The sequence below is a fragment of the Thalassophryne amazonica genome, chromosome 2 (assembly GCF_902500255.1).
Source record: "Thalassophryne amazonica chromosome 2, fThaAma1.1, whole genome shotgun sequence".
Lineage (NCBI taxonomy): Eukaryota > Metazoa > Chordata > Actinopteri > Batrachoidiformes > Batrachoididae > Thalassophryne > Thalassophryne amazonica.
Genome location: NC_047104.1, coordinates 141,175,897 through 141,187,433, shown reverse-complemented (window position 1 = coordinate 141,187,433; position 11,537 = coordinate 141,175,897). Strand labels below are relative to the sequence as shown.

General features: G+C 44.8%; 1 protein-coding gene across 1 annotated transcript in view; it reads right to left on the bottom strand.

Annotated features, from left to right (window-relative positions):
• Positions 1-2,485: 2,485 nt before the first annotated feature.
• The window catches only part of LOC117531825 (very long-chain acyl-CoA synthetase-like), a 66,181-nt gene continuing 57,129 nt past the window's right edge, over positions 2,486-11,537 (bottom strand). The window contains exons 9-10 of the mRNA XM_034195004.1: positions 2,823-2,953; positions 2,486-2,741 (exon numbers count right to left, since the gene is read on the bottom strand). Of these exons, the coding sequence (XP_034050895.1) occupies positions 2,568-2,741; positions 2,823-2,953 (305 nt within the window). The 3' untranslated portion in view covers positions 2,486-2,567. The remainder of the gene's footprint in view (positions 2,742-2,822; positions 2,954-11,537) is intronic.

Here is an 11,537-nt window from a genome sequence, read left to right as displayed (position 1 = left end):
AGGTGTTTATTTGGATTGGAGTTGGGAGAAACTAGACTAATTGAATGACTCCTCCCTCACTGAAATTTATTGGCTGATTTCAAAGCTGGAGGCTGGTAAAAGAGGGGCGGAGGTTGCAGGAGGGGGGACCTGGTCAAAGGGAACCAGGAAGTGGCTGTACGGGAGGAAGGTGTGAAGACGGAGATGCGAGGAGACGGCGCAACTGGGGAAATCTCACGCTTGATGAGCTAAGTGAAAAGGAACGTCGTTTTGCAGCGTGCAGATTTGGTTATGTGGTCTAACGTTGTTTGAGTTAGGCCGCTAAAAGCTGTCTCGTTTTTGTAGCGTGCGTCTCTGTGGGCTTCCTGGATATTGGGCCGGAGCGTTTTTTTTCCCTCTGATTCATCAGCAGTGCAGGCAAGGACAACCACACTTGGAGGTGGGGCCCCAGAGAGCGATCCAGACTCAACGTGGAGAGAGGATTTGACGCTCCATAAGCTAATATGCTGGAAGTCGAACCCGTGGTGACGGAAGAAGGCTTCCTCCTTTCCTCCCCTCTACAAAAAGGACAATGCAACTGGTGTTTTAAGTGCATTGGACACTTTTGGGACTTTGTTAGTTGTTGTTTGGTTTTATCAATAGTCCTTTTTTCTTTCTTTCTTTCTTTCTCTTTTCTCCAAGTACAGACTATCTATCTAGTTTTATTGCTGGGAATTATTTTCTTTTATTGGGATTCTTTATAACTGTGTTTTATATCTATTTGTACGTTTTTTGATTCTATTAAAATTTGTTTAGTATTTGATATTGTTAACATCATTTCCAAACACTTGGTATCCACGAACTTGACATGTGCGCTGTGTGAGCCCATCAAGCCCTCTTGTGGCAGGTGTCGGCCAAATTCCAGGTGACACACTCTAACATCTAACACCGCACGTTTGGCACTAGAGATGGGTACTGATAACATTTTATCGATATCGACACCATTATTGATTCCACTTATCGATCAGATTCTTTATCGAGACCTTCAGTGATTTTTCTGTGTACTACAAGTAGGCTGTACAGGTTTTCTATGTCAACAACATTTTATTGAGTCTTAAAGTAAATAAATATGAAGTTGGTCACTGGATCCTTGATCTCTGGACATAAACAGAAATAACCAAAATCTGTAGTTTTTGTCAAAGGCATTTCCTTTCAGACATTACTGGCATGAAATCTCTCCATACAACTGAGCTGAGCTGCTCAGACGTCCTCCAGTGAAGTTGGAGGATGTTATGTTTTCGCCTGTTTGTTTGTTTGTGAACAGTCTGGAGCCCACAATTTTTCATATATCATTATGAAATTTATAGACCGGTTTTCAAGACAAACCAAAGCACTTTACAAGTTGCATTATTCATTCACTCACACATTGGTGGTGGTAAGCTCCTAGTGTAGCCACAGTTGCCCTGTGGCAAGCTGAGGGAAGCATGGCTGCCATTCTGCGCCTACAGCCTCTCTGACCATCACCTCATTCATACACAGGCAAGGTGGGTTAAGTGTCTTACCCAAGGACACAGCGGCAATTTGCAGATTTTTGACTAGTTTGGAGCTGGAATCGAACCGCCGACCCTTTGGTCATAAAATAGCTCGCTCTACCAACTGATCTATTGCCACCCCATTTTGCATTATATCACCATCAAAAGTGCCTCAATCGCTCTCATTTTTCTGTTATGGATTTACCAACACCACCACCATTGGATGGAGGTTCCAAGTCTGATGCCTGTTTGTCTGTCTTCCAGTTATAGTTGGAAACCAAGTGCCAAAAAGCAATGAAAAATTGTGCATAGCAAAGATAAAAAATGTTCCTTGAAAATTACCTGAAAAAGAATTCAGAAACTTAAAAAGTTGAAAAAAAAAAAGCTGACAACAACACAAATAGCTTCGATTCAAATGCAGGAACTAAATACATACTACTGTTCAACTCAATTTATTTATATAGCATCAAATCACAACAAAGTTGCCTCAAGGCACTTCATACAAGGTCTAACCTTACCAACCCCATGAGTACTCCTCCTGACATTTGTTCACATCTAATCTAGTTTATGAAAAGCCACTTCTAACAGGACTTTGACCTTGAAATTTTTTTCCAAAGAAAAATTTTGTGGAATTTGAAATTAGTGTTGGCGGAGGTTTGCACTCTATGAACACGTTGCTCTAGTTTACATGTTTGAAAGACAGAGTTTGGATGTTCTGCACAGTGTTTTATTAAAACAAGAAGCCCTGGCTCTGATTGCACATTAAAAAGTTAACTTTTTGTGAGGTTAATAGAAGTAATCAACACCAGGGGACCGCCTGCAGTTTAATAATCCATCTCTCCTGTCCATCTTTTCCCTCTTGTTAAAGACAATTCATCAGCTGGTTTGTCTTTGTTGGTGCAGCAATGGGCAAAAGTTGAAAATTTTGAACTTCTAACTTCAAGTGCTGTCGCGGTGTATGGTTGCTTTGCTCACAGCCAAAGGTGGCGGAATTTTTCTGTCACTCTCTCTTTGAAAAGAATGGAACATTCAGTTGACCATCTGATGCATACTGCCAACATTTGAATGCAGCATAATTCAGAGTCTGATCAGTCCATTGTGGATAGAGTCAAATATCTGCTGAGTCATGGGGATGTAGCCCTGGTTGTCCTGCAGGAAGAACAATGTGTCCGTGATGACCGCTGGGTTAAAGCCCTCCTCTCTGAGCTTGACCTTCATTTGTTTAAATGTGCCGGTCACTGCCAGTACATCCTGTCACAGAGAGATTTCTAAATAAACAATTCATTTTATGTGTCACAGTTTCATACGTATCCTTGGCAGGACCTAGTTTACCTGTATGCGAATGAATCGTGGTCTTGCATAAGTGGGCAGGTACACTTTGACGTACTCGTATGTAGCTTTTCTGTCAAATTCCATGTTTTCTTTCAGCTTCAGTGTAGCCATTCCAATTCTTCCCTCGTGTCCTAATTGATAGAAGGCAAAGTTAAAACAATAACAGCACAGGAACCTGGGTTTACAAATCAGTATTTGTGTTTCATATAATGGCACTAATATTGAGAATCTCTGAATTTGTTTTCAAATGGACAATCAGAACTCATGCTTTTGTCAAGGTTCAAATTTTGATCATGTCTGCTAGTGCTTTTATTTTGGCGTTCCTAATCTCTAATGTATTTGTGTGGCTTTACTTCCTGTTCATGGGCACTCTGGCTTCCAGTTCATGCACATGCTCATTTCCTTGGTTAATAAGTCACGCACTGTTTAGCTGTCCACAGCCTCTCACTTCACAGTGTCCGAGTGGCAGAATGTCTAGTTCCCATGCACGTCTTCTCATATTTACCTCCTGTGTTTGACTTTCTGTTGCCAACCAGTTTATATCAGACAATGTTATATGCAGTGGTGGGCACAGATAACCAACAAAATTACTTTGATAACAGATAATCAGATAACTGAAAAGTTATCTTTGATAAAGATAAACCGATAAACCACCCAAAAATGTATCAGAAGTTACAGATAACCAATAAATTCCAGTATTGTCTCTGGTACATTTGCAACTACTAACAAGCTGAATTTGAGTTTTAACACCACAATCGCTTTTGGAAGCATCAGAAGTGACAACAGATTCAAACAATGAGCCCACACTTCTATGTTTGAACATCCTGCCCCCTGCTGGAAGCTCTTGTTTACTACACAGCTTCTAGCACAGAAGCACCCTGAGAGCAGCCACAAAGTCAGCTCTCTACCAATCACAAAGCGCCAGTCAGGCGGAGGTCTTGGAAAATAAAGTCATGCTGACTTATGGTTTAGTGTGAATACTGATAGAATAACTCCATTAATGTCAATTCTGTCATTTGTACAAAGTTAAAATATAACATATATCTTTTAATGTTGAATAATGCACTAATTCTGAGGTTTTGTAACAAACACAGACAGATCACAAAGGATTCTGGGTAAAAGTGCCTCTGCTAAACACTGATTGGTTCAGTCATTCATTATGTAAACCAACACGTTAATGTGACGTGTCTTGGTGTTTACAGATAAATGTGCTTTTGTAAAATATTCCATTTTTACGGAGCCCTGGAAGTGTCATCGCAAAATGTTTTGCATGTGGAGAGAATGTGCGCTCATTTTATTAGTGCCGTGCGCATGTTTTATGATGTTGTAAAACATGCACTCAATATTGTCTTGACACATAAATGAATTACATCACAAAATGTCCATTCATTGCCAAAATGGCACCGGGGTGCTTGGTACACCTTTTGGCTTTCGCAGTATTTGTTTGTTTTATGTTTTTAACTTGTATTATGGGGACCTCCAACTCATGGATGGTGTATGATCGCACAGAGCTTCTTAAGATAAAATCATCCATGGAACTGAGAACACCGTTTGACGGTAATAAGGGCTCAAAAAGGCTGCGTCCCACTCACCTGAATGACGTGCCCGAGTTCCTGCTTCGGGTGAGGGCCCTCCCTGTGAGGAAGCGCCGCCGTCGAGGAGTGCGCAGTGGTAGGCTAGTAAAGCTAAAAGCTTTGCTTGCGTGATCTCCTGCACTGCTGAAGTTTCCTGCTCTTATCCCTTTGGATTATAGAGCCTGTTTTGATCGTGTTGTTGCTCGTCGCACTCTGGCTCCGATCTGTGGATGGCTGGTCCCTCTGTTTGGGCAACAGGTGGATTGTCTGGCGCTGCGTCCACGCTGGACACGATCTCGGTGCCAAGGTGGCATTCATCCCGGCAACCTGAGGTCGGTATGTCGTGGAGCTCCTGGTGTCGAGGCTTCCTACTCGCTGAGGTGTGGACTTGTAAATGTAAGATCTGTGGCTAATAAGACTTTCATCCTCCAGGACTAACATTTGGATTTATTTTTTTTGACGGAAACCTGGATAATCCGTCTTTTCCGAACTGTTACCTCCATCACGTACTTTTATTAACACCCCGAGAGTTTCTGGTCGGGGTGGAAAGATTGCTACTTTATTGGATAGCTGTTTATGTTTCAAGCCACTGTCGGAAGTCTGGCTTTCCTCTTTTGAACTGAGTTGTTTCACCCTGCGACGAAAGGAGCCGGTGTTGTGTGCCGTGGTTTACAAGCCTCCTAACTATAATAAGGATTTTATTAAAGATTTCTCTGAGTGTGTTGCTGCTTTTATGTCAGATTATGACAACATTTTAATTGTTGGTGACTTTAATTTGCATGTTTGCTGTTCGTCTAAACCCTTATGTAGTGTTATGTGTCGGACGCAGCTCGGAGAACCGACCAGCGTTTGAAGGACCCAGTATGAAATAAGCAGAGCACGGTACAAAGGCTAACTGAATTTAATACATAACAGTGATAATACAAAAAGGTGCGGTCTGGCGTGGTGCGCTCCCAGCAGCGCTAACGGTCCGGAGCCAGAAGCTGTTTCGGACCCAAGGACCCCGCCGACACCCCCCAGGTGGCCGCAACAACCGAGTCTGTGAAAGAAGGAACCATTATGTGAGTCCACACTCTACACACAGAACACTTAAAGGTGTACAAACAGCAAACACTTCCTGGCTTGATTGCTGATCAGCTTCCAACCTGCAGGCATGGAACATCCAGTTCACAAAACTCCACCGCAGTGGAAGCTGATACATGACTAACAAACAGCTCAATACAATAAGGTGTGAGGGACACCACATTTACTGACTGTATAACTGTTAGTCACAAAATCTAACGTACCTCAGGAAGTGTGCTGACGAGCGTGAGACCTCACCCCCTCCTCTTTCACAGACTGTGCATCAAACCTGGACGTTTCTCAGCATCCGCTGCTGATGAGATGGCTCCCGAGACGACGATCTCACCCGTCTGGTCACAAGGTCGAGTCTCTGGCAAATACACACTGTGCACTCCAGTCTTAAATGCCAACATGCTCCAATCCATCCAGATGCACCTCAGCTGTGAGTCCTGACGAGTCGCAGGTGATCAGGGTGAGGTCCTGACAGCCTCAGCAACACAGCCACTCAGTCCCAAATGCACGCCACCTGGGAGGAAAACAAACAGACAAACAAACCGGCAGCCAGGCCCCCCCCAGCCATATAACAGTACCCCACCCTCACGGGAAGCCTCCCGGCGACCACACACACCTGGCCCAGGAGAAACACCCCCCTCCAGGGACCATGGCTGGAAACCGCGTCTGCGTTCGTCCTCCAACAGACTGGTTGAACTGGCTGCATCTTTGCCCTTGTTTGACAGTCTCAGCACAGGTGTGGCCAGGAGTTCCTACACCTGTGCGGTCAGCCTTTAACCAAACATGTGTGATTAGTCATAACACAAAACAACCAAAACACCCCCCCCCCGCCCCAGGGGACCGTCCCATCAAACCCCAGGGAAGGGGAGAAAAGAAAAACAACCCACATGTAAACTCACAAACAAAAATGCCAAAATACCCCCCTCCTCCCCCCCAAACGACACGCAGGGACCAACACCCCCCAGAGGGCCACCCGCCAGCTCCAGGAGTAATAACCACGGCCGAGGTCCCTCTGGGATCCACCGTCACCCACGGGGACTACCAGCGCCCCCCAGAGGACCACTCGTCAACCCCAGGAGACGCCTCCCCTCACGACCAATGGACCCAGCCCCGGCCGTCCACGGCTAGATGGACCCAACGCCCTTTCCCCCCCAGAGGACACCACAGTCAAACCCTGAGGGCGGAAACTGGGGAGGGGAAAACAAAAAAAAAAACCCAAACCCCCCCCCCTCCCCTCCCGGGTGCAGAGGCCACCTGGGAAACGCCCAGCACAACCTAACTGCACCCCTCCAGCAATGCCGACACTACGGCACACCCGGCTGGAGTCAGAGGAGAAGAGAGGGCACAACAAAAAACAAAGAGAAAAAAACAACCCAAATACCACCCCATCACCCCCCAGGGGACCGCTCCATCTAACCCTGGGGATGTGAAACAAAAAGAAACAAAAGAAAAGAAAAAAAAAAACAGACCAACACACAGTTGTTTGGGTCCCCGTTTTTCTTTTTTTTCTTTTTTTTTGTTCTTGGTTAGCAAAGGCTACAGGGTCACACCCCCAGACAAATAGTGGACAACAAAAAAGAAAAGCCCACACAAAAACCAACTCAAAAAACACCCACACAAAATAAACTAACACAAAACAAATCAGTGAGTTATACCGTCAAGCTCAACCAAATGGAACACACCTGTTCCTACTCCAGAGCTTGACGGTACCGTGATTCAGTCACCACAAGGGGGAACCAGAGTGCTAAAAATGAAAAAACCCCTTGGGCGACAGAAAAAAACAAACGAGCTGCTTTTGTGTGCGCAGCTGAGTGCAACACACAACCAAAATGTGCTCAACTAAATAACGCCGGAGCTGATACAACAGACGCAGTAGTTACCTTTATCCGGGGAAACGGGGCTACGACTGTAACACAGGAAGCCCAGCGACCCGTGCTAACAGAGCTCCGCCGTGCGCGTGAACCCATTACAAACGTACTCTTGCGGCTCCCGTTTACACCTCCCATCCGGTCGGAGTGTGACGCGAAGCCGTCGCCAGTCACACTCCACCACGATCCACGGATGAGGCACAACACAGGAACACAGCTGCAAGAGAGCACAAATTAGTATCCAGTAATGGGTTCTCAAACACGCACCTTCCGGGCGGAGAGCCCCGCAACTGATCCGGATAACCACTGAACGTCTGCTGCCGCCTTCCCGGCGCGTTACCGTCTCTGCTAACGCTGGGTCCGTGATGTTTGGCCAGAGACTACTGTTATGTGTCGGACGCAGCTCGGAGAACCGACCAGCATTTGAAGGACCCAGTATGAAATAAGCAGAGCACGGTACAAAGGCTAACTGAATTTAATACATAACAGTGATAATACAAAAAGGTGCGGTCTGGCGTGGTGCGCTCCCAGCAGCGCTAACGGTCCGGAGCCAGAAGCTGTTTCGGACCCAAGGACCCCGCCGACACCCCCCAGGTGGCCGCAACAACCGAGTCTGTGAAAGAAGGAACCATTATGTGAGTCCACACTCTACACACAGAACACTTAAAGGTGTACAAACAGCAAACACTTCCTGGCTTGATTGCTGATCAGCTTCCAACCTGCAGGCATGGAACATCCAGTTCACAAAACTCCACCGCAGTGGAAGCTGATACATGACTAACAAACAGCTCAATACAATAAGGTGTGAGGGACACCACATTTACTGACTGTATAACTGTTAGTCACAAAATCTAACGTACCTCAGGAAGTGTGCTGACGAGCGTGAGACCTCACCCCCTCCTCTTTCACAGACTGTGCATCAAACCTGGACGTTTCTCAGCATCCGCTGCTGATGAGATGGCTCCCGAGACGACGATCTCACCCGTCTGGTCACAAGGTCGAGTCTCTGGCAAATACACACTGTGCACTCCAGTCTTAAATGCCAACATGCTCCAATCCATCCAGATGCACCTCAGCTGTGAGTCCTGACGAGTCGCAGGTGATCAGGGTGAGGTCCTGACAGCCTCAGCAACACAGCCACTCAGTCCCAAATGCACGCCACCTGGGAGGAAAACAAACAGACAAACAAACCGGCAGCCAGGCCCCCCCCAGCCATATAACATGTAGAGAGTTTTTAGATTTAATTGATGGTTTTAACTTAATCCAACATGTTACGGGTGCCACTCATATTCATGGACATACGTTGGATCTTGTTCTTACATATAATGTACAGATTGAAAATTTATTTGTGGGTAACGCGTTTGTATCGGACCACTGTTTCATTTTATTTGATTTGTTTTTAAGTGATGGTGATGTTCTGAATGTACCTGCCGCTGTGCGCTTGTGTCGCTCTCTTAAGCCTGAAACAGCGGCTCGCTTCTCCTTGCTTTGTTGTTGAGAGGGAGAAAGTAACTGCCAGTGGAAATACGGAGAAACTAATGGAAGATTTTCTTTCTACCTGCAGCAATGTTCTCACTGCTGTAGCCCCACTTAAAGCTGTGCGCCCTAAAATGAAATGGGTGCCGTGGCTGAATGACAGGACGCGTGAAGTCAGGCGCGTGTGTAGAAGAGCTGAGCGCAGGTGGAAAAAAGATGGACTTCAAGTCTCTTATGATATTTTAAAGGAGACCTGGCTCGCATATCAGAACATGGTGAAAGATGAAAAGATTAAATATCTTTCTGAGGTGGTCTCCAATAATGTTAATAATCCACGTGTTCTTTTTAAAACTATTGAGACAGTGCTTAACCCCCCTCAGCCCACAGGGTTACAATCAACACCTGACACTTGTAATGCATTTTTGCAGTTTTTTTTACTGAGAAAGTGGAAAGAATTAGAGCCAATATTCAGACTTCTTCATGTAGCCCTTTTCCTGACATGCCTTGCTCATCTGTTATTTGTCATTTGGAGCCAGTGTCTTGCATGTCTTGCATGTCTGTCTAAAGTTGTCTGTGAACTTAAGCCTGTTTCGAGTCCACTTGACCCTGTTCCCCTTCGACTGTTCAAAGAAGTCTGGACAACTATTGGCCCTAATGTCCTTGACATTATAAATAGCAGTCTGCTGTCTGGTGTTGTTCTTCTGTTTTGTAAAGAGGCAGTTATTGAGCCCCTTCTGAAAAAAAACCTAGCCTTGATTCTGCAAATGCCTGCAATTTTAGGCCAATTTCTAAACTGCCTAAACGGCTAAAATTTTAGAGAAATGTGTTCTTATGCAGCTGCAGTTTTTCTTAGAAGCACATGGCATTTCTGATATTATTCAGTCAGGTTATAAAGCCCTTCACAGTACAGAGTCGGCACTTTTAAAGGTTTTTAATGATTTGTTTTTAGTGACTGATTCTGGTGATTCTGCCATTTTAGTCCTTTTAGACTTGTCAGCTGCATTTGACACAGTCGACCACACAACTCTGGGGGTTAGGGGGACCGCCCTGGAGTGGTTCAGGTCTTATCTCAGTGGGAGAAGCTGCTCTGTCAAATTGGGGGATTTCACCTCTTCCTCTGCATCTCTAAATTGTGGAGTACCGCAGGGGTCAATCCTAGCACCTGTTCTTTTTGCCCTCTACCTCCTCCCACTGAGTCAAATCTTTAAAAATCATGGCTTACAGTATCATTTTTACGCAGATGACTGACAGATTTACCTGCCACTCAAAAAACTTGCTTCTACCCCTTTGGCGCCTCTTTTGAATTGTTTGAGTGATGTCAAGGCTTGGTTGGCCCACAACGTTTTAAGTCTAAATGAGGACAAAACAGAGGTCATTTTATTTGGAAATATTGACCCCCTCTTGGACTTGGGCCCTCTTAAACAGTACGTGAAATAGTCTGTCACCAACCTCGGCATCATTATTGACAAAGATTTTAAATTTGACAAGCAGGTTAATGCCGTTGTCAAATCTGGATTTTATCATTTGCGTCTTTTATCTAAAGTTAAACCTTTTTATCTGTTAATGTTTTCGAACAAGTCATGCACGCTTTTGTCTCCTCTCGCTTAGACTACTGTAATGCACGTTTTATCGGCATTAGCCAAAATGCACTTTCTCACTTACAGTTGGTCCAAAATTCTGCTGCGCGTCTCTTAACTGGTAGCAGAAAGCGAGAGCACATCACTCCAGTTTTGGCATCTCTGCACTGGCTTCCAGTTTGTTTTAAAGTTGATTTTAAGATTTTATTGTTTGTTTTTAAAGCTTTGAATGGACTGGCCCCGACGTACATTTCGGACCTCATCCAAATTTATCAGCCTCCCTGTGCTTTGCGGTCCGAGGGCCAGCTCCAGCTTATGGTGCCTGTGACAAGACTTAAAACTAGGGGAAACAGGGCTTTTTCTGTTGTGGGCCCTCAGCTGTGGAATGATTTGCCCCTTAAAATTTGAACAGCCCCCACTGTAGAGTGTTTTAAGTCTCGTCTAAAGACCCATTTTTATGCTTTGGCTTTTAACACCGTGTGAGTGTGTGGTCCTCTGTGTGTGTGTTTTTTTGTTTTTTTTTGTACAGCACTTTGGAAACTATGTTTGTGAAATGTGCTATATAAATAAAGGGTATGGTATGGTATGGTATAAATGTTGGCTTTGCAAGTTTTGGCCCTTTTTCAGATGATTTTTCATTCGTGCGACAATTTTTTGGACCAAGTTTCAGGTTAATCGCGCATCCTGCATCATGTAGTGTACATGGAGTAACAAGCTGCGTTGAACATCTCACGACCACCTCCTGATCGCCGATCGTATGGTCGAATGAAAATCAAACCTGTTTGATATTATTGTAGTTGGCCGTCGTGAGGATATCCTGCTGCTGAAGAGCTACAAGCGTCCAACCGCTCACACTTTGCATGTGGAAACACCGCAGAGCTGTCTTGTAATGTTTTTTTTTATTTATTGTTGTTTTATTTTGTTTTTAAACTTTGATGTCTCCCATCAAGAGTTTTTGTAAATTAAGTTTGAAAAAAAGCTTACATTTTGCTTTTGGAAACACAAGTTCGACGTGTGGTTTTTGAACGTACAATGTGTGTGAGAACATAAATCATGCGCTCTGAACTTTTACACTGTGCGGTTCTGTGGTACAGTTTGAACTGAAACCGAGTACAGTGATTAAAATATACAGTGTCTGCCCAGCTT